The sequence below is a fragment of the Balearica regulorum genome, chromosome 7 (genome assembly GCF_011004875.1).
Source record: "Balearica regulorum gibbericeps isolate bBalReg1 chromosome 7, bBalReg1.pri, whole genome shotgun sequence".
Classification (NCBI taxonomy): Eukaryota; Metazoa; Chordata; class Aves; order Gruiformes; family Gruidae; genus Balearica; species Balearica regulorum.
The window spans coordinates 30,302,984-30,326,585 of record NC_046190.1 but is presented as its reverse complement, the minus strand read 5'-3'; the positions used below and the strand labels follow the sequence as shown (position 1 = coordinate 30,326,585).

Genomic DNA, 23,602 nt, shown 5'->3' with positions numbered 1-23,602 from the left:
TTTTGTTTTTGTTGGTTTTTTCCTTCTTTGAGTTTACATATACGCGGGCAGTGTTAAGAGCAGATGAAGCTATTGTTCCATGTTTGCTTTAAATCTACAGATTGAACAATGGCCAGTCCTGACTGCCTCTTAGCGATGCATTTTCAGAGACTTCTAAGCACATTACCCGTGCAGTAAATGAGATCAGATAATTGGTTCAGCTGAAAACTTACTCATAGGGGAAAAATTGGTTTTCAGCTGGATTTAGCAGGCTGATCGTGCCACTGTGTGGAGAGGTAGAAGACTAACGGTGGCACGAGATAAGGATCAGAACAACTGATTGAAAGGGAGAGAAGGACCTTCGCCTCACTTTTGGCAGTAAATGTGTGTTTATATTGGTCACTGCAAAACTATACTTTTGCACTTTTCACATGTATTCCTTTTTATTCAGTGTCAGTAGTACTGCCTCTTCAGAGGTAGAATTTGTAGCTCTTAAGAAATACTGGACGGTCAGTATGGTGGCGTTTTTCCCTGTCCCTGGGAACTTTATAATGCCATACAGATCATATGCAAATGAAAAGCTAGACTATGGAGTCTGAGACATAAATATTTATTTTTAGTAATAATTGTAACTCTTTCTAGATGGATGAAGTCCCATAAGCACTAACACTTGGCAGTTTCACTGTTTGATGCTGTAACTATTACAAGTTTCATAAAGAATGTATTTTTGAATGATACTTGTATATACTTTCTTTTGACTCTAGGCTTTTTTAGTATTTGTAGTTTGTTTTTAAAGTTCTGATGGAATTGTGCTATTATGCTGTATTTGTGGCTTGGCTTTTTTTACCTTTTTTTTTAATGGGAAGGAAAAAGATTCACCAGAAATGTTAGCATATCTAATTTATCTTATAGTGCTCCTGTTCTCCCGGCAACAGCAGTTTGTATCCCAGTAGTTCTCAGGCAAAAGTACTGCCAGTTGAATATCCATTTTTGTCTGACAAATTTCCAGAGCTTCACTTATGAAAACCCATTGATTTTCATTAACTTTGGATTTCTGGGACATGAGTTTAGAGTTTGTGTGATTTCTTTGAGTTTCTCTGTTGTTGATACATTTTTTTTTAAATATATGTGTGTATCTGCTTGTTTGTTTCCTGGTGCTCTCATCATCAGACACTGCACTTCTGTAAAAATTAATGAAAACAATGAACCTTGAGAAAGTCAGCTTAATACTTTGACTGTCGTTTAATCTATCCTGTTACAATATCTTGATAACCTAGTCTTTTCTTCCACATGCAAGACACCAAAGGAAATACTTTCTTTTCAAAGCTGGAAGTTTTGCTAGGTTGTCCCCTAAAGAGACCTCTCAGAAAAGAAGCTCTCACTTTCCTTGTCTGTCTTACTGTTTACGCAGACGCTTTTTCCAAGCATATCAGTAAAACTGCATTTTACCTAAGTCAGGAAAAGTCTTACTGAAGGTTGATAGCCTGCAATTCAATTAGAAGGCTGACTTCTGAATATTTCAGCTGCTCTCACTCTTGTCCTTTGTATGAGGGCATGGGGGTGTGTGAATATTTAGGCATATTCTGCCATCAGAATTTTTGGGACTTTGATTTTTTTTTTTTTTTTTTAACAGGAAGTGAATTTTTGGTGAGGAATCTTTTACCATCCCCCTCATTTTGCATAGCAACTTTTCAAAATAGCCTTGTGGAATTTCTGTGCCCTCAGTATGGTTAATCATCTAGACAAATCCAAATAAATGATGAGTGGATAACATGGCAGATGAGTTAAAGAAGTGCTGATAAGTCTTTTCCATTAAAATTAATTTGGGTAAATGGGGAAAATGTCTCGAAGTATATGCATCATTTTAAACAGTTTTAAACAGCCTGTGTTTCCTGTGCTTGAGACTACTGAAAGCAAGCGTTCAAATTCCCTTGTCAGATGAGGTTAAAAGTGAATAGTTTTATGTTTCTGTTTGTTCAACTTTTATTTTTATTTAGAGATTGAAAAACTTGGAGATTAAATTTAAACATTTGTATTCTCAGTATCACCGATCTGTGCAATAGTTAGGCATTACTCTTGACTTAGTAATCATATGTTTTCTGCTGTTGACTTACATGTCTCTCTAAAACCTATTTTTCGGTTATATTTATAGGCATAGCTGGTGTCACTGTTTGTAATTAAGGGGTTGCTTAACACCTCTCTTCTTACTCTTATTGTTTATAACTTGTGCCAAACTGTGCCTGTATGAGCCGAGATTTTCCAAACAAGGTATTCTTTTCAGTCCTCTACTTCTGAAATTCAGCTGTCATGAGCTCAAAATGGGGAAAAGTTGTGATTTTTGCTGTGGCATTACTTTAGTAGTATTTCTTTGAAGCATTTGTGCATCCCCAGGTTTTGAAGCAAAGTCCTGAAGTTTGGCAAAATGAGGTAAAAGGCAGCCATTTAGAAAGATTATGATCCTTACTCTCAGTTAAAATGCTCTCTTTCTTGGTCTTGAGATAAACCTTTGAAAAGGAGTTGGCATAGAGCATAATAGCTAAAATTACTGGATGTCTTAATGAGCTACTTATAGCCCTTAATGCCTGCCAAGATACCCTGCTGGACTCTTTCACAGAGCAGCCAAGCACATTCCAGAGCATGGTTTTGTGGGTCCTTGAGCTTTTACGGAAGTAGTTTCTTGGTGCTGACTGCCGCAGCTGAGGGCAGCGGCCTTTCGGTCCACTTGGTGCCACTAATTGCTGTGGTATCTGAGAATTCGTGTCAGGAACCACAGTGCAGGAATCATGCTCAACAAATGTAAAACAAAACCATAACAAGGGAAAGAAGTGATTTATTGGGCAATGAGACTATAGGATGCTTAACAGTCCTACCTATCTTGATGTAAGGTTGCCCTCGAGAGTGTAGGGCAACAAACTGGGTAACATTGGCATGTTGGAAATCCGCTAGGTTTCTGAGCGTCAAGGTTTTCTTTGGCTTTATGGATTTTAATTTTGTTAGAGAAATAAAACTTTAACAGAGAAATAAAATGTATAAACATAGCTCATCACTTGCACTTTTGAATCTCTTTATATTTTTCTTCTCATGTTTCCTAAACTGTCGGCCTAGATGTTTGCTAAATTGTGATGAAGTAGGGTTGCCACATTTTCAGTAGTGGAGTGACTGTTTTATCATTGTGTTTACAAGTAGTAGCCTCAAAAAAGAAAAAAGTAAAGCAAGATGCTGGTGGCACAAAGGCTCATAGTCTTTGTTAACCAGATATTAGCCAGTAAAACTTAGAGATGACAGGCAGTTTATTAAGAAGCTATTGAAGTTGAGTGGCAAAGTTGAAAAGTATTTTGATATGTACTGGACAGCATATATAGATCTGCACTTGTCATGTTCTATGGTGGATGCTACACATCATCTGTGGAAAAGAAGCTTCTTGTATTCTTGGTGCAGATATGAATTTCAATTTTCCATTGCTTCTGAGAACTGTATGTTCATTTGGAGAAGCAGTGATTCCTATGAAAGATTTGCCAAGTGAAAAAATATGTACGTATTTTGTATGTAATGTGGAAAATCGTTTGTTTCAGGTACTGAGCAGTACAGTGAGTATACAGGCTATGCAGAAACTTACCGGTGGGCAAGAAGCCATGAAGATAAGACCCCAAGGTAAAGTTCTGCACAAATATTTCAAATGAAGGAACAAATAAATGTTATAAATGTGAAAACTTGGTGCTTTAAGTATTTCCTAGTATTTCCCTTAATAGAGAATTTGACTGTTTGATCCTGCTCTTTAGTAGAGCCAACAAGCTAAGAAAGTTATCTCATATTAATGCTAATAAATGGTACCTCCCAATATGTCAGTTCTTAAACCAACATATTTTATACGTATTTAATCCAAATTTTTGTTAATGTACTGACTGAACGGTGGATTCTAATGTCACAAGAAGTTTGACAATTATACCTCAGGTGCCACAGTGCAGCTCATATGTGGCAGATAAGATTTAATATCATGAATCTGAGTAGAAAGTTCTGAGCTCTTGACTTTTTCTCCAACAATGTTAAAATAGTGTATACACAAAATTATTCATTTGATATAGAAACATACACAATGTACTCTTATTTAAATGTTGGAGGAAGACAGAGAGCCAAAGTGCTTTTCTTTGACCTTGCACTGTTCTTACATACTTAATAAATAGTGCCATGTAATTAGATTTGTTTCACGTTTATGCCCAAAGTCTAGCCAGAGTATTTTTAAATTTATAGGAAAACCTGTCTGATTTCTGATGCTGCTTTCATACCCAAGCCACAAAAAAGTGCTCCGTTGTCTGTTATGAGCTCACTTTTCTAGCTGCTTCTAACAGAGAAGCTTTGCAGGGAATTGCTCATTTTGGATCATGATTATATCTCCAGTATTAAACAACTAATGGCATCTACTTTTCTCCTCCCTCCAATTTTAGGGATGAATGGCAGCGACGCTACACTGAAATTGTTGCTATAGATGCATTTCACTTCAGACGTTTCCTTGATCAGTTTGGTCCGGAGAAAATTAGAAGAGAGCTCAACAAGGCCAGTAACTTCTTACAGTGGCCTGCAGTCTAAGGCTGTTTCATTAATGTTTATAGCACCTTTTCAAATATTTTTGTATTATTGTCTTCTGCTAAGGAAGTTCTTGCTTAGTTGTGTCTCTTACAAAAGGTGTATTTTCAGGGTTTTGCTGTCACATGTTAAAGCAGAAACTTTTCAAATAGAATGACTCTTATCCTTTGATATGCTATTCAAAGGTGTATTTTATTTAACTTACAAAAATATAAATGAAATTTATATATATATTTTGTTAACTCTTCCCTGTCCTGCTTCTAATTTAAGTTTTTAAGTTCTCTTCCTGTGATTGGCTCTGCTGAATCCTACTCAGTCAAGGTGGAGAAGGGGGTTCCTCGTGTTTTGACGTGGTGACAGGTCATAAATATGGTGCCACTTGCTTTTTTCCCCACCTTTGTTGTTTGCTCCCTGGGGTATTGCCGTATTACCTGGGAGGTTATCTTTTCATATATTGATGTTGTCTCGAAAACAGATCCAACTGTTGGTAAATCTCCTATCTTTATTTGCACAATAGCTGTAAGGGCTGTTGCAAGTGAGTATGTGTATGTACATGCCAGTTAGAACTTAGTGATGGGGATGTTCAGAAGTCCGATAAATCAGGCCTGTTTAATCCTTTAAACAAAACTTTGACTGACATTCAGAAACAACACACTTCCTACTAATAATTCTTATACATTATTAATCATCATCACTATGTATTCAAAGGAGTCAGTCTTTGACCTTACCCAACGTTAGCTGTGTGTATCAAAACTGCGCTGCTCCAATGGCTATGGTTCTTGATAGTCTTAGTCATCAAAGTTGCCAGGGTGAAGAGTTCTTTGACAAGGGAAGCTGGAACTGCAGTGGGCATGTGGTTTGTTTTTTTTGTTTTTTTTTTTTTTTTCTCCCTCGCCCTCCCTAATTTGGGATCTTGTCCTTAAATAAGATATTTGAGTTTCTAGATGGTTCCCAGCCCTTGGTCTCTGCCCTGGGCTATGTGCTGGATAATGTTTGGGAACATGGGGTTACTTTCCCAAGCCACAGCAGATGCTTTATCACGTTGCATGACTGAGATTTTCATGTTACTTGTTTTTTCTTCTTCCTTTGCTACTGCGGCTGTTCTCGAAGCTAAAGCAGTCTTTTCCTGACTCTTGAGGTTGTACTTTTTCAGTGACTAGTAATTGCCATCAGCGAGCTGCTCATAGTTGTGAGGCCTTAGCTTTCAACCTGTGCCAGTGTTTTCAAGGCCTTTGCTGTTATCCCACACATAAATTTTCTCTCCTAACAAGAGGTGCCTGGTATCAATCTGCAGCTTAATTCTCTTAAGTTAATAAGAAAGCTAATGGGCCAGAATGAGGGCTTTGGTTAGTATAAGGCATAGGTAGTGAAAGGTCTGTGGCCTGTCATAACAATGGCAATGCTATTTTTACTGGGCAGTTGAGTACAAGAATGCTTATACAGTTATACTATATTACTGTGGTTATATTTGGATTCAAAAGATGCTAAGGATAAAGTCTATGTTTATAGATGGAGCAGGCCTGTGCTTTAGCTAGAGTGTTAAATGTAAGGGCACAATACTTTGTTGGTCATCTGCTTTCTGTAGTATAGGAGGATATAGAATAATATAGGATGCATTTTAAATGAATTCAAACATAGGGCAGTGTGTTCCTAATTCTCAGCTGGAAAGGGAATATTCCTGAGAGCTCATCTTCCCCCCCGCCCCCGAAATGATGTACGGTGCTGAAGGACAAATTTAATTTAGTCGTAAAACCTTAGCATCTTGACTAAAGTAACATTCATCAGCTTGTTTCTTCATGGTCGGTAATGAAATTATCCCTGAAAAAGACAGTAAATAAATTTTGCAAACTTCAGTGATATCTTAGTACAAAATTCAAATTACCTACTCTAGTGAATTTATGATCTGCCTACAATTTTCAATATTATTGACTGCGTTTGGATTTTTAAAATTAATTATGGTAGATCTGTGCAACTTTTATACAGTGTATTGGTTTGGCTGATGTTGTTTGATGAGGACTGATTGGTATTTAAAGAAAATTTTAAGCCTCAGTTAATTCTCTGTTTACCACAGTAAAAAATTCATTAAGTTTATTGGAGGTTCTATAATATTTTAACAAATCAATTATTTTTGAAATTACTGCGGTGGTTTTTTTCAGTTTGATTTAAGATTAATATTAACCTTAAGATTTTTCTGTGGGTGAAAACAAGTTGATGGAATAAGCTGCAACTCTATTATGATTTAATAAATCAGGACTCAGTAAGCACAGTATATGCACACGGGCTTTTAAATATGAGTGTATTAAGTATTAGTAGACACAGCTCAGCGTCCAGTGGTTCTTTTGTCTGTTATTTTGTTAGATATTAGGAAATGATTGAAACAACTTAGTGATTCTTCTTACAACTTGTATTTGCTTATATGTCTATATGATTTCTCCTTTATAAGAACTATTTGTTTTAAAGAACCAGCTGTTCATTCTCGGTTAGTTTTTTCAAAAGGTAAGGGCTGATCCTTGTTTCTGGTTTAACCCATACTCAGAAAACAAGATTAATATTGTCTAAAGTCAACTGTTCAGAATAAGAAAAAAAAAAAGGTCATTGTATCCAATTTCAGCATGAAGATTTGCAGATATAAGTGTAAGAGATGTCACTGTTTCATCCTTGCTGGCCCCTTGAGATTATTGCCTAATAAAGACTTTCACTAGCAATAATTTTTTCCAGTTGCAAGTTCCACTTTCCAAATGCTAAGGAACAACTGACTTATGAGTGGAATTGCAAGCCCAATTATAAATGTCATTTAGCCTATTTTGATAGTCACTGATTAAAAAAAGCTACAGTTTCATATCTGGCAAGAAATGTTTCCAAAAGAATTCTGATGTGCAGAACAGTTATGTTTCAGACTGCATTAACTGTGAGAACTATATGTAACAGTTTTATATGAAAACAAACCAACAGTAAACATCACACAACTTCTAAATAATGAGATACAATATCTTTGAAGTTGTGTACCACTTAAAACCAGATTCATTTATGTAGTTGTAAAGGAACAGCTCTTCTGTTTCCCATGTTAACTGCTTTAAAACTGCACAGAAAGCTTTCCTATTTCTGTATTCCTAGGTGAAACCTATTTAAAATACTGGTGCATTGTCTCCCTTTTAAAAAGAGTGATTAGTTTTACTTTTATCCTTTATTTGCTATGAAAAAATCACAGGGGAGCACTTCCTTAGATATTCATTGCTGCTGAAGTCCTTCCAAGTATTTGCTGACTTTCTTACAGTGTCTGACAAGACAGTTTTTGTTCTCCATGTCCTGGCAAGTTGAGGAAATACATGCCTGTTAAATAAAAACTGAAAAGAAAATGGCATTCTGTTGCAACACCAATCCATGTCCCTCCCTGAGAGAAGGGAGTTTGGAGAATTACTGTCCACGCAGCCTGCTTGACCCTCTAGTTTTGTATAAATGTGCTTTGGACGTTAAGCACGCTAGTAGCCCTGACTTGAGAGAGCCCAAGAAGCTGCATGCACCTGATGATGTGTAAGTGTTCCTTATGCAAACTCTGAATTGTGGTACCCTATAGCTGTGATGAAATCCCTAGGAGTCAGCGCCTATATCTATTTCTTCTTGTCTTAAATTCTTTAGTGATTGACCTTAAATTTAAAGGAAGACTAGTGGTGCATTGAAGTGGTTTGAATTGGTATTGCTATAAGACAATACTGATGATTGTTATCATCTTATTGTTTGCAAATATCGTGCCAGATTGCGATCATCTCTTGTCTGCCTGCAGGCCTACTGTGGCTTCTCTAGACCCAATGTTCCACCTCAACATCTCTCTGCAATAGCCACAGGAAACTGGGGATGTGGTGCCTTTGGAGGGGACTCCAGATTAAAAGGTAAATTGTAGCAATTCATCAATGTCCAAATGAATGAAATAACTTAGATTTTGATTCTTGGCCTTTTGTTGTTGTTGTTCAAGTTTTTTGGTTTTGTTTGTATTAATACGTTATAGCCAGGAATTTAAATAATAGCTAAACCCTCTGTAGAACTGGTTCGTTAGCTTTGATCTTTAGGCCATGAGTAATGTGGCCTTAAACAATAAAAATGCACGCTGCTTTTACATGCTGTTTTCAGTTTGAAGTTTGAGGTAAGTACATGGTGGTGAAATCCTGGGTTTACAAGGACCTGTAGCACTAAAACCTTCAAAAGCATGGGCACGTAATAGTAGTTCACAAAAGAGCATGCTCATTGCAGTTCTCAGTCATGTAAATCAGTTGACCTTCCTGGAGCAGTCTTTTTAGATTATGCCTAAAATTTGTATCTCTGCAAAGCTGTTTAAAGTATCTGGTAATTTGCAAGGCTTTGCAAAAACTTGCTGGTAATGCTTCATGTTCAGTTTTGCTCCTTAATATATTGCTGTATGCCAGAGAGGTTTCCAGTCACTCAGACATGCTTCTCTCTTTCCTGGCTTGCCTGCTATATCACTCACTCTCTCATGTTCTTTTATTCTTAATTAGAGTATTTATAATGCAGCAGATATCACATGCCTACATTCATTCAAGTCTTTTTCCCATCAAGTCAAGAATTGATGGATCCTGACATTTAAATTGTTATCCTGATTCATATAGTTCTAAGTAGAAATTTACATTTTTGTTGTTTTCAAACATTTGGAGAGTATTTAAAATTGCTTTTCTGAACAGCTTTAGGTGGTTACAGTGAGACAAACAATCATGAGGCTACCAACTTCATTAGTTTGTTTTCCTAATGTGTTTCATTCATTGAGCATCTTTTTTTTTTTTCCCCTCAATGCTTATTGATTTCCTGACAGTTGTTTTTTGATTTCCATTAGATAAAATGGGCTGTGAAGTGCAGACCATCCATATCAGAAGCAGTATTTACTGCAGGATCTGATCATACTTGATTATGATTATGTTAGGAAGGTTTAACATGATTGTGTATAAAATATGGTTTCACTCAAGGTCACAGATGATGTGAAAACTAAAGTCGTCTTAAGGGAGGAAAAAAATAATCTGGCTTTCTGGCACATAAACAAGTCAGATTCCAGCTAAGTTAGGGATATTTCCACAAAATTTTAGTATGAACTTAGGACTTTGAATACTGAAAAAATAATCTTTATATAACTGGGAGAAGTTGGAAGATCTTGTCTTGCTTCTCAAGCCAGAGGATAATTTAATGATTACTAGCTGCAGGGGCTCTGTGCAACAGTCTAAAGATTGGAAAAGTGTTGTTTTATTGAAAATGCAAAAGAGATGATCTGATGAGTCATCTCATACATAAATTTAACTTACAATGATTGTGAGAAAGTACTCTTTAGCTGAATTGGTGTTCTTATTCATCTGAGGACATACAGTTCAATAGGAAGATTGAACTATCAACTTTTTATTTTTATTTTTATTGAGCTATCAACTTTGGAAAGATGCTTGTAGGATTAGTGGAAGGAGAGAAAAGTACACATCTTGCTTCATGTAAATGTGCACAATATTGAGGTGCTACCATGGTAGTACTGCAGTTCTGAACTTACATGCTGGGCAACCACACAAGGAGTATTGGGTGTTTAACCCAGTGTGACATTGTTGCACCTGCAAAATAAACAGTAGTATATTTTTCATATCTTCTTTAAAGTGAAACTGCATTGTTTGTTTGGAATGAATAATAAGATTCATTAGGTTCTGTTCCCTTATGCAAGCTAGTTAATTAGACCCTTTAAAAGCTGAACTACTGAAGCTTTACCAAATCCACAGCTGGTTTAGTAGTTTAATTAAAATAGTGTTCTCAGATTGAGATTAATTTCACATGTGAATCATGTAATTTATAACTTTAGCTATGGGTTTACAAGAGGTGGTTTTGCTTAAAGAATGCAGTATTTTATTAGCTCTCTGTTTAGAAATGTGAAAGACTCTTGAGCTAAGCTATGAACGGCTTTCTGTGTAGTTTCCACTGGCAGGTGGTAATGCAATATGTATGCTGTTTTATTTAAAATTAATCTTCACAAAGACAACATTAATCACATTTTAATTAACTCTACTGGGTGAAAAGGAAAGAATTAATATCAGAACCACACCCATAGGCTCTGAAATAAGACAAGCTGCAATAGATTAAATAGTTGCTGCTGGGGTCCATTATTTGGACTGTTGTAACATTACCTGAAATGAACGTGTGATTGATGGCGTACCTCTGACCCTGCAGCCTCGCAGTGCTGGCTGGTGAAGAAGCTGCGCTCTTGTCATAGTTTGCTGCTACCTAAAAGGGTCCTGGTTTTGATTCTCCCCTTTGCTGTTCTTGGTCATATGGTCTGGTGTCCTCCCTTGCATCAGCTCTGGCTCTTAGCAAACCCTTCACTTGGCCAATTCGACTGCTAATCTAGCAGCAAATGATTAGCTTTTATTGTTTTGTTGTATAACTTCTCTGCCAGGTTGGTGAATGGAATTGGCTTAGTGAGATGTCTGATGGGCACCTGATTGCTGCAGAGAAGACAGGAGGTGGGTGAGAAGGGAGAAAATGCAGCTGGACCAGAGCCACTTTCTCCCATTGCCATGGGTCATTAGCTTGATGCAGCTGGACTACTGATCAATGCCCCATATGATGTATCAAAATGAATCTTCAAAAATCTGTTTCCAAGATAGGAAGCATTCTTCTTTCTTTTCCATATTTTCTATCTTGTAATGTTAGCCATTGACAGGACTTGGGATGCAGCTTGGTCCAGCAAGTTTGACATAAAGCTGGAAGTTGAATAACCTGAATTGCATTCCTGGCATTGCCACTTGCTTTTTATAGGTCAGAACGAGCCATCGTATTTCATGCTGCATACTTCTATTATAGGTAAAATGCACACATTAAATTGTGCAAGAAGAGGCTGCAGAACCACAGATCTCCTCTTGGGAGCTAAAAGTTGGGTCAGCTCCTGCTTTGTGTAGCTTACCTAGTGAAGGGGTTGGCTCCATGCCTTCTGAAGGGTGGCAGAGAATGGAAATTGTGATCTAGTAAATGGATGCTTTTTACCCCACTATTTGTGACTCGAAGCAAGCAGCTTAAACCAGGGTGCAAGATGGTGCTCTGTCATCTTATGCTGTCATGCACATTTATTGGATAATTAATGGCCGCATGCTGTTTGGGGGCCGGGGGAGGACCATTAAAAACCCTTTGATTTTTGAGCACGTTGCTTGTCTAGAAGGTAAAGGTGGTTGTGAGTAGTGACTCCAGCAGAATACTTCAACACTCTGAGCTGCAGTGCCCGGTATTTACTTTGGTTTAAAAGTGGAAGTAATACCTATCTACCTATTGTTCAAACTGCTCTGCAGTGTTCAGCTGGCAATGGGTAGTATGATTATTTGCTGTAAACTCAGGCTGTGTTTTTCCCTTCAGCAAACTGTTTTATCCTGTATTCATGTGTGTAATCTTTTTTTGTTGTTTCAGCCTTAATACAGATATTGGCAGCTGCTGAGGCTGGACGTGATATTGTTTATTTTACCTTTGGAGATGTGGAGCTGATGCAGGATATTTACAGCATGCACACTTTTCTCTGTGAGAAGGGCCAAACTATTGGTGAGCATAAAGAAATCTTTTCATGCAGCAAAGAGACTTAACCATCTCTGTAGGTAGAAATTATGCGGTAAGAATTATTGTCATCAAGTCCTGAACACAAACAAATGGGTCTCACTTTATTTGTACCTGTTTCTAGTGTGGGGAACTCTTCTGATTCAGGGTCAGCTGTGCAGTGTTAGTCTGTTAGGCGGCTTCTAGAATCCTCTTCTAATTCACTTGGGAGTTATGCTCCAGAATACAGATACATGTGGTAGACAGAAGGTTTGTGAAAGTTATTAATATAATTCAAAATGCTTTAAAAAGGGAAAATCTGCTTACGCATTCTCAATGTAGATTTGTCTTATAGTGGTTCTGGCTTGATCCTGCAAGATGTGGTCAGATGTGTTATCCAGTGGCAAGACAACAAAAGCACTGTATCCATTGCCCACTGTAATTGTTAAATGTCTAATTTCTGGAACAGAAGCACAAAGCTAGGTAATTGAAAGTACGTTTGTAGGTAATATGTATGAAAGCCTAATGTTGGGATAGCTTGTGCAGAAAGCTGAGGGACCCCACCCTGCGTTCTGAACAAACTTGGAAACAGGCGCATTCCCCTTACACAGTTGCCTGCCTCCTTTCACTGCTTGTTTAAAGAACTACCGCAATGGGAGTGTGCATTTCGAGTCTTCAGCTGCAGTCATACATTCTTCATACGGCATGATCTTACATGTTTTTTTAATTATTTCTTTTTATTTTTAAGGGGACATTTACAGGCTGTTACTGAGATATTACAATGAAGAATGCAGAAGCTGTTCTACTTCAGGACCAGATATCAAGCTGTACTCTTTCATATACAATGCCGTTGAGTCCTATGCAGATTCTGATGATGATGATGAAGAAAAAGGGTTGTGCTTTGAGGATTAAAATAAATGTATTTGATCAGAATATTATTCCTTTCCTCCCACTGGTATATTGTGTGAATTGCTGGGTATAATGTATGAATTGGCTTAACTTAATATATATTGACAGCATTGGTAGTCATGTGTAACACCCAGACCAAAAAAAAAAAACCCCAAACCAAAAAAACACCACCTTTGCGAGATGAGATTTTTTTGTTTGGTGGTTTCATACATGAAAACCCTGTTCATGTGTGTACAGAAAAGATTTCTTTGGTAAATCTGGTTTGCATTATACCTTGTTAAGCAGGATATTCCGGTATACGTTTGTATTTCAGTCAAGAGACTGCTGAAAGACTTCAGAAGATTTCTCTGTACTCCTTTGCCTTTATTTTTCAGAGATCTTACCTAGATTTCTTATGTAAGCTTAGTGCTGGAGTACAGGCAGCCATGTAACTCCTGGGATGAGTTTAGAGAGAAGCATTGTCATGATCATTCTTACTGAAAATTGTAATAATTTGATTACCTGTGTAAGCCTGCCACAGTACCTTCATTGTTCTTATCAACTTTTTCATTCATTTAACTTAAAATGTCCTGGTTTTAATCTTTCGTTTTTTAATAAATGGTTAAAAATGGAAAGATTTTGGAGGAACTATAATGCATTTCACAACTGCATTGTCTTTTTTGAGTCAAACATAAAAGTTAGCATGAAGAAGTAGAGAAAAAACGAGGTATGGGAGGGTGAGAAAATGAGAAACGTGACCGAAGTTAGAAGCAGAGGGAAACACTTTCACATGAAACTCTTCAATACCATTTCGTTGGTGCTGTTTGTTACAGCATTGGACAAGATCTTGGACACGTTGGTATATTTGAAGTTTCTCAGGGTTCACTGTTGTTGGCCATATCATTTGAATTAAGGTTTGCTAGTTGTGTTTATATTGTCATATAAGTTCTCCTTTAGCACAATATGCATATATGTGAGTGTAAGATCCCTGTGGGATAACGTGAGTGAGGAAATGGCAATCACGTATCAGTGGGAGGAAAGTCTGCAGGTAAGAACATGAAGTCTTGTTAGGTGTTTGTGCCTGTGTCTTTTTAGGCATGGGAACGATAACAATGGAGAGAGGGCAAAAGAGGTGTAGAAACTGTGCTGTTACTATCTCTGTGAATACCAAACCAGTGTTGCTGTAGTACATGAGTAGTTTACACAAAACTGCAGATCTGTGATAAAACTTTTCCAGGCCTATGTACAGGGCCAATCAATGAAACTTTTATCTATTAGTAGATTAAACTCAGTTTAAGTTTCAGCCCAAATTCCTAAGTTTAGCCTCTTCTGTGTTAGATTTTCTGGTCTGTCATGGTTGCTATTACCAGTTCAGCAATACAAGTGAAAACGGTAGCAGGAAATGTAGTGAGCAAAGGCTCTAGTATCAACAAATCCTTTGGCTAATGTCAGATAAAACCTCTCCAAGCCTGAAATACAACGTGGTAATTAAATGCTGGAAGCTGTTGGCAGTCTGGCTTACAGTAAAGCACTCGCTGCTTGAGCTGCTCTGGCGGAAGCAACAGCAAAGAGTTTGGGTCATTTATAAACACCTTCGGAGCGCTGCACCTTTGCATGAATGTGAAGTGGGCAGCTTGGAAGATGACAGACACAGCAGCTTAAGGGTCTCTCCCCATTCTTCCCTCCAGCTGTAGTTTTCCTCACCCCCATCCATTAGAAGGAAAAGATTTGAGTTAGAATTTCAGGCCTTTTTCTGTGTTTGTGTCCTCAGAGTCGGTGGAAAACTTTTCTCCTGCTCCTGGTGTTACAGCATTTGCTCAGATTCTGGCCATAGGAGTAACAGTGTTTTATAATAAGTTCTTATTTGGGCATTTAGGTTCAACTATGATCGTACTTATAAATGCATCACTGATTATAAATGTACCTATTAATTAAGACAAGTGATGGAAAATTGGTGCTATCTGCCAAATCTTCACCTTGCTACTCAGGATTTCCTATAGAACAAGTGAATAGAATTTGTTCCTGAACAACTGGAAGAAAATATAGCAAAAAGCTAGATATGACTTCCCCTTTATTGTAAATAAATACATCTTTATTAGTGCAATATTAATTTTCATAGTGAGGGGAAGTGATTTGTCAGGTATGAAAAATGTACCAAAACAAGATGGCATAAAATTCTACTTCAACTGTAGAAACAGAAAAATATGTTTAACTTTGGAAAGATTCTCTGAAGATGGTATTGTAGGGTATCCAGTTAAGAGACTTTTTGCAGTGTCAAGCATTTCTAGGATAATCCTAATCATTTTATGCAATCCGTATTTTCACTGATATCTGAGAATTTTCTAATATGGGGAAGAATGCCTTTTATTTGAGATCATTCTCTAGGATATGTTTACCATACATTCCCCCCCCCCCCCCCCCCCCCCCCAATGAAATATGGTTGTATGGACAGCAGAAAAGGAAAATAACTCCTTTTCCTGTTTAAAGTGTTGTCTGAATAAGTGATAGATCCCGTGTTCTACTGTGTGTCCGTGATTCCGTAAAGGGCAGTGCTGTAAGAACACTTTGTATGTGACTTTGATCGCAGACAGGCTGATGATTGTATTTTTCTTTGTTGTTTTGTTGTTGGTTTTTTGTTTGTTTTTTTTTTTTAAGCAAAATAGCCCAGAGTTAACAAACTAACAATGGTGTTACATTCCCATGACTTTCTAACTCAATAAAGAGCTAAACTGCCTGGAATGCTGCATGTGGAAACAGGAATATTGCATCAGCCCGATATGTGCTCTGTTTCTTTCTTTTTCCCTCTACCCACCACTCTCCATTTATAAACTACCTGACATGATTTCTCTAGCTGGAGATGCCTTTTGGTGCTCTGTTTGAAGTAGCATGGAGTGGAGATGCTGATGATCTCTTTGTGCAGCCTCATAAGCTTCAGTTTCACTCTTCTAGAAACCTGTTTATGGAGTATTCCAATTTTTTGGGTTTTTTATTACTTTAGGGATGTGTGCTATATGATTTCGAATAAAAATAAACTTCCTACCAAAACTTTTGTTTTATACTTTTTAGCAGCTAAATTGAATGCTCAATATGAAACAACAACAGGCAGTCACCTAGATTGCAATGTTGCCTCATAGTCAAGTTTGGTGTCGGAGCACTTCTGTTTTACAGCTCTTGCACCTAAATTCCTCAGTTCTGAGGTGTTCTTATCTAATGATGAGTACCCATTACTGTATATATTAATTTATAAACTGTTGAAGTGTTCCTGACATTCGTCTAAACTTACAGTTTATGCACCATTATATTATATTGATTTTTCTGGATCTGTATGCTAATGTTTACATGATTTTGTAGGAATAAGATTAAAAAATTCTGACTGAAGCAATATTGTGTGCTTTGTCTCATAATATACTTTCCAGGACAGAAATTCCAGCACATCTGAATGTACATGGCACAATACTACAGATAGTTCTAGCAGTAAATGTAACAATTCAAGTATTTTGGCACAAAATGTAGCTAAGTAGTTTATTCTTACTGTACAATATTGTAGTGGTTGCTCCTCCCATCTGCATAGCAATATAAAAAGGAAGTAACTACTGTAAATTGGAAGGCTGTTGGCATGAGAGTGAGATTTCATATGTGTGTATGGCTGTATGCAGGCATTTCCATGTTAATTCCCAATTTGCTTTTGGTAAGTGACTTAAGTGTTTGATTATTCTTTGAACTTTGTGAAGGAAATATAACTAAATAAAAGCAAATAAAACCCTAAAAAGATATAAATAACAAAAATGTTGCATAAATGTTTGCATGGTTTGTAAAAGTGGCATTGACATCCTAAATGAAAATATTTAGAACTCCATCAAAAATCTTGTTTTAAGCCAGTAAGGAAATAATTAGCATTACAGAAAATTAGGATAAACTAATTTCTGATTGCTCCTAAGGTCTTAGATGTAGCCCAGCTGGTTAAAGTTTCCAGTGTTAATACTAACAGATTTAGTCTGTAGTACAGTGATGGCTGTAAGGACGATGCTGACCAGCTGGCGTGTCCCCTGAAGCAGGAAGCAGCAGCCTGGTGGTGGCTGAGCAGGGGTGCCCTGTGCAAGACGCGCTCTGGCTGCCACTGAGGTCGCAGTTCATCCTCAAGCATGGCTTGTTGTTCCTGCATTTAGCTTAGAATTAATTCTTCTCATGGAAATTGCCAAAATTAGATCGTGTCCGTACCAGGTGTTTGGCTAAGTGTTGGATAACCTGGAGATGACAGACTTCTGGTAGCGTGACGACTGGGTGGAGAAGGGTTGATGCCCTTCGTGTTGTACCCTGTGAGTCCTGGGTGATGGGGAAGCAGGAGAAGGTGCTGACACTGCTGCTGCAGTGGGGAAGCAGCTGTCAGTCTCTCCTGCCTTAAGCTGTCACTGATCTCAGTGTGAGCAGCCACCACCCCTAGGAATACACTTTACTAATTCTTAAAAGCAGCTGGAGTCTGTGGAGAGAAGTCCTCGGGGATAAAGTGCAATCACAAGGGCTGCTTCCCCTTGGATGACTTGTCCTTTCTCCATTGCAAACCCGTGGCTTCCCACCTATGTCAGTACGTGGCTAGAGGAGTACCAGACAACTGAATTTTACACCTTTTGACATTTACATTCCAAACGGTCTGCATCCTCTCAGACTAAGCAGGTCTCTGTGACTGAAGGACAGACGGTGGGTGGATGTCTGACCTTGGGGTACCAAAAGCTGTTACAAATTCTGTAAGGTTCACTGATGTATTTGTGTATTAACCAGTGTAGGGTGATGCAGTATTTGGTCTGGATTGATGTTTTTTTTTCCTTTTTTAAAAATCTATAAAAAGTGTCCTTTCACTATTTTGTGGTACATTTTTGACAAGAGCGAGAACATCCATAAAATCATGGAAACTGCAAGATACTGCAGCTGTGTGAAGCTGTTGGGTTTTTTTAACTAAGAATTGAGTATTTATGATCTTGTTTTGTGCTAACAGTGTTTCATGCTCGTTTATCATTGCTTAAGTGAGTGTGACCTGGAAGCTGCCTAGGAGGTATCTGTCACTGATAACTCCATTACAGCAATACCATCAATTTCTGCTGAACTGAGCTGTCAGCCGGGGTTACGTTACAGGGTTCTGGTACGTGGCACTCGGTAGGCAGTTAAAGGAAGCGCTGGTGTGTTCCAAGTCCTCTTGATAATACTGTGGTACACTGTTACGGTGTCTGCGGATACGTGCACGCTGTGCTAGGCGTGCTGGCTAGGTGATACACACATTGCATAAACTTAAAGAAGCTGTCACAAACTATAGAGAGTGTGGATCATTAATATATAGTTTATCAGCTGTAAATCTACCAAGCAGAGGACAGTGGAACCTGTGCACAATAGAGATTGCATTACCTTTACAATCTGACTGTGCTGGCTGGCTGATATCCACAGTTGACACACTTTACAGGCAGCTCTCCTCCTGTCAAATGGATTGCACTAAAAATCTGATTTGCCTATCAAAGAAAAAAAAAAAGAAAAAAAACCACAAAAGGACTGCTATTTTGTTACGGTAAATTGAACAGGTGATATTAAAATGTGAGATTTGTAACCCTTTTTTCCCCCTTTTTGAGCATCTAAGAGGACCGCTTTGATGTTCAAGTTTCCAGAGCAATGGAATATAATGAGAGGATTTCTTCATTGGGTGTAAAATGGTAAAAGCATGCCTGATTAGGTAAAGATTACTGACAAGCCCCAAGTCCTATCTCTCCTCCTAGTGGTAAGTGTTAGTTTGTGTAAATCTCTTGGAGAATTCCTGTAACCCGTGGGTAACCACCTATCTACCTGGTAGAGAACCTTCCACAGACGCTATCTATCTACCCTGTTCTCAGTTGTGTTCACTTGGAAGGCTCGGTTCAGTGGCAGCTTTTTTGTTCTTTAAAGACATACCTTCTGCAACTGCTTGGAATTGTTATGGCTACTGCAGCTGCTTTCTTTTGCAATTAATATTATCACAGTGAGATTCTGCACAGACAAAAACTGCATTTACTAAATGGGAAGGGAGCAAAAAAGCAGTGGAAACGGGTGGGGTTTTAAAGTCCATGTGCAAAGTTACCAAGAAATAGAACGTTGTTCCACACAAGATCTACCAGTCTGGATGCAAGACATACGTACAGGTATTCGCATTTAATCATAAAACACAAATGTTGAACTTCAATTCTGAAGGCTATTTTTGTAGGAAGGCAGTTACAAATTACAAATGTTTTAATGTCTCCTTATGTCATCACTTTTTTAATAGGTCTGACCTTAGCTAAGGGTTTAAAGGCATTGATAGTATTTTTGCCACCCCTGTAGCCACCTAGCTACCAAAACCTTGCCACTCAAACCCAATACAAAATACAATGTTTAGTAGCTTCTGTGTAAACTGTAATTTACATTAGGAACAATGAGAAATGAAACCTGTCTTGGCTGGATGTGCTCTGTAACGGCTATGGAGCATCTAACATCTCCTTTTCAGGGTGGAAGAGTGCATTAAGAGACAAAAGGGGAAAGCTGTGATATTCTTGCTCAAAGCCAGTGTTTTCATCTTTTTTTTTTTTACACTCACTTTATGGAGGTAGACAGAAAATTATTTAGGTTGTTGGGGCATACTTATGTTTATTCTCAGATATTGCTAATAGTACCTGTTTAAAAAAAAACAAACCCAAACCAAACAAAAAAACAAATCGCCCCCCCAAAAAAGGGAGAACAAAGGCAGAATCAGACGTAAATTTCCATGATTTCAGATTTATTACTGGAATCTGCTATAGATATGCTCTCCAAATATAATGCTTAGGTTCCCTCAGCAATCATTATCAAGATCCGTAACAGGGTAGGGGCTTTTTTCCAATTGGCCTTTACTTTCCAAGTTTGCAGGTCTTTGTGAAGAGGGCAAAAAGCAGTTTGGGGAGATAATTGATTTTTGTTTCCCTGTTCACATTAGTTGGGTTACCATCTCCTACATGTTGGTGGCCAAGACAAAATACCTGTATGGGTTTCCTTAGGTGCTTTTTTGATTAATGTTTTTCATTTGTGAAAGCCTGTCCTCACTGGATGCTGACAGTAGCCTTGCTTCGCTTACGGGGGGCGGGGGGAACCAACCAAAAAAAGCAGTGTTTTTTCTGAGAACAGCAATGTGAGCTCCGACCGTGCCCAGGTAAGGCATCTTCCTTTGGGAGCTCAATGGGGAAATGACAAGAGTAAGCACCTCACATGGCCAGAATGTTGGAACTTTAGAATTGGGAATAAGAAATTAATGGAAAACTTTTTCCAGGCTGCCTTGTTAGGTCAAGTTGTTTTGCTTCATGTAGCTGGAACACCAGAAAGTAGGTAGTCCCTGTAGTATTTCCATGGGCTTGTGCATCTGCATCAGTAACAATACTCCCATATTAATGGCCCTGAGTAGCTGCTGCCTGGCTTTGCACCCTTGGGCAGCTGGGCAAGTAAGAAACTCTATCCATGCATGGAGGAGGCAGGGTGTCCCCTCTGGCATGCCTGGACTTCACAGGGCTGACAAGGACCAAATGCAATACAAAGGTCTTTGTGCATTGCAGGAGTTTCACCTGCTCTGCTCGTAAAGGAAATTAATGTGTTGAATTAATCTGTTATGCTATGTCCACATCAGGTGTTGCCTACAAAGGGACAGTCTGGAAAGCACCTGATCTTGAACTCTGACGTTAGTGTGAATTATTACTAAGCAGAAAGAAACTTTGTGTACTTCCACTTGAAAGTGGAGGAAGCTAAATCAAATCAATTAATTTTGAAGAGTGCCCACTTAAGGTTTAGATGTAGTTTATCTAATCTGCTTTAGAGGTGCTTCAGAAGAACCTTCCTGCATGGCCTGGTATCAGTGAGGACATCGCTCCTCTGAGTGCGTACTCTGGGCTTTCAGCTGGAAGTTGAAGGGGAGTGCTGAATTTGCTAATTTATTCAATTCATCAAAGCATCTTGGCACACCAGATGCAATAATGATATTGCATAGAACAAAGTGTCTCACCGCGGCACAAAGTTAGTTTTGCTAAGATTTGAAGACTTACCTTTTCAAAATTAAAGGTTAAGAAAATTGCTTTGAATAGCTATATCCCGTTAGTCAATAATGACAAGATTTTCCTTAATGTACTAGGAATTGATTGGATCTAAACCAAAATGTCATGGAAATAAATTAAGGTAATTGTAAGTGCTTCACACCCTTTTATATAAAGGATAAGGTCCTAAAAAATTGTATTTTGAAATCCAGAGCTAAGTCTATCTTCAAAATGTCTGCATTGTAAGGTAATTATCCCGTTGCAGTTTTAAGTCATTATTTCGCCTGTTGCCTGAGGAATTTTACAGCAGAACAGTATTAATAAGATGGCAGGAATACAAATTTCATAACTTAATCTCTGCCATAAACGGCACTCATATAAACAAAGTGGCATTTTCATTCATAATTGCTTGACCTGTGGCAAATGTGGGTCAGGAATGAAAGGATGTTTGAGTCTATGTTCTGTGGAAAATCAAAACTTTTGCATTTTGAGGAGAAAGGTAAAAAAAAAAAATTAAAAAAAAAAAAATCAGTGTCTTCTGGGCAAAGATTGAATATACTGTTTGAGAAAAGGAGGCTTCTAATTCTAATTCCACGTTGTAAATCTCAGCTAAGTGGCATTTAAACTTTACTGTTGGTGATGACAATTCCCTTGAGCATTCATGATGAAAAAAAGACCTCCTGATTGATTGGGTCCATCCATCTAATTCACCCAAATCCATGTACACAAAAACTAGCAGCCAAACCCAGCAGATTAAATCTAAAATGCAACAGATTCAGAGATTTTTTTTTCTGTCTCTGAAACTTGACTGTCTGATTGCAGGCAATCATGAAGACTAGATGCTTTAATGACAATTATGTACCTCCTAAAGTCATCTGACTTCAGGATCTGAGGCTCTAAATCTTCTAACTGACTCTCCTTTGGTTTTTGAAGCTTTTGAAGTCTTAAAATTGTTTGTTAGTCATTGGCATGTGAGAGCGGGAAACCTGTACCTTCTGCATGTCAGTTTTGGAAGGGTTTTGTTACCCTGACTGACAGCAGGAACCTCCTTTGCCTGCTAGGAAAGCTTTTGGCCCCAGTAGTTTGAAGGGCTGCAAGGCTAATCAAATTCCTGTTTGCTTTAAACAAGCATCTCCCTCTTTTTGCCTCAAATCTTTATTACATGTGACCTTCAGACAGCCTCAAAATGTTAATAAATTACTTCGAGATTGGTTTCTGCTAGTCTGGTAAAATCTCCTGGCAGATCCCTGTAAAATTACGCATGAAAAATGTTTAGGCAATGACCAAAACAATGCATTTATATACTTAAATGAGCAGGAGAAGGCTTTGCTGTTCTGAAAATTTATATGGCAATGACCTCACAGAGCTATGACTTCAGGGAGTAAAATCTGACTTTGGATTCTGATCTCTGGTAATACTCAGCCAATGTTTTATTGAATGCCGTGCTCAGGAATGTATGGGTCGCAACGACCAGCATCCTGAAACAACAAGTCACGCCAGGTATTCTCTGCCGCCTTAGTATTTCTCTAGGGCTAAGACATACCATGAGCAGTAACTAGTGGTCAAAGTATCCTAGTGTTGTATTTAGTAGTTTGCATCTTAAATTATTTCCAAAAGTCTGTTTGTTTACTGAAGCGCTTGCTTTATATCTCTGTTCTGGTCTGATGGCCTCACTGCTGCTCAGCTCCTCAGCCACGTCTAGCCGATGATCTCAGCCTCGGCCTGAAAGGTTCACCCTGTCTGCAAGAGGAATCGTAATTCAGCCTCTCGGCTCGCTCCCACTAAGCCTCTATCACACGCGGAGCGCCCGTGGTGACAGAGTGTGCCAGCTACGCTTAGTGGCTTTAGAGTATTGAGTGAACTGTCAGCTTCAAACTCATTTACTTAAGACTTGGGCTAATCGTAGTCCCCGAAGTGACACACAATCCTTGCTTTTCAGCTAGATCCTTCCCTTGCTACAATGTGCCAGGGAGGTAATGAGTGAGGATCACGATTTGCTAGCTGGTTTGAGTAAGAAATGGCAGGTAGGATTTATTCCTCACTTTCCAAACACCTTTACAGAGTTTTCAGTTCTTTTCTTTAATTGGCTTCAGTGGCAGCCTTCCACAGGCGCTGTGCACATCCAGGGGAATGGGTCTATGCAGGAAAGGTCTGTTCATTAAGGCAACGGCTGTACTTGCCTTAGGCTGCCATAGCAATAGTGCTAAAAATCCAACCCTAGCATCATTACAATTCAAAACTCATCTCACTGTGGGTTCTGCCTTTCGCTTAATGATGTTGTTCTTCATGTAGTGTACTGTGCATTGAAGGTGATAGTATGATTAATCAGACTAGGCTTTCATGCATCTCAAAATGCCTTAAATTGGAGCTGTAGTGATACTCTTCTCACATTAGTGAAACAAGCAACATCCAGGCATCCACTGCTAACCAGCCTAGAGAAGACTAGAGCACTGGACACCGTTATGGTGCTGTGACCTGAGCACCACAACTGCCTTGTGGTAATAAGCATTAACATGATTCAATCAGAATAACATTGATGGGCGAAGAGTTTGTAAAATAGGAGGACC

The 23,602-nt window shown here is 38.4% G+C and overlaps 1 protein-coding gene across 2 annotated transcripts in view; it reads left to right on the top strand.

Moving 5' to 3' along the window:
- The window catches only part of PARG (poly(ADP-ribose) glycohydrolase), a 69,740-nt gene extending 53,369 nt beyond the window's left edge, over window positions 1-16,371 (top strand). For both annotated transcript variants that reach the window (XM_075758709.1, XM_075758708.1), the window contains exons 14-18: window positions 3,552-3,630; window positions 4,422-4,530; window positions 8,342-8,447; window positions 11,986-12,114; window positions 12,854-16,371. In XM_075758709.1, the coding sequence (XP_075614824.1) occupies window positions 3,552-3,630; window positions 4,422-4,530; window positions 8,342-8,447; window positions 11,986-12,114; window positions 12,854-13,017 (587 nt within the window). In that variant the 3' untranslated portion in view covers window positions 13,018-16,371. The remainder of the gene's footprint in view (window positions 1-3,551; window positions 3,631-4,421; window positions 4,531-8,341; window positions 8,448-11,985; window positions 12,115-12,853) is intronic.
- Window positions 16,372-23,602: the final 7,231 nt, after the last annotated feature.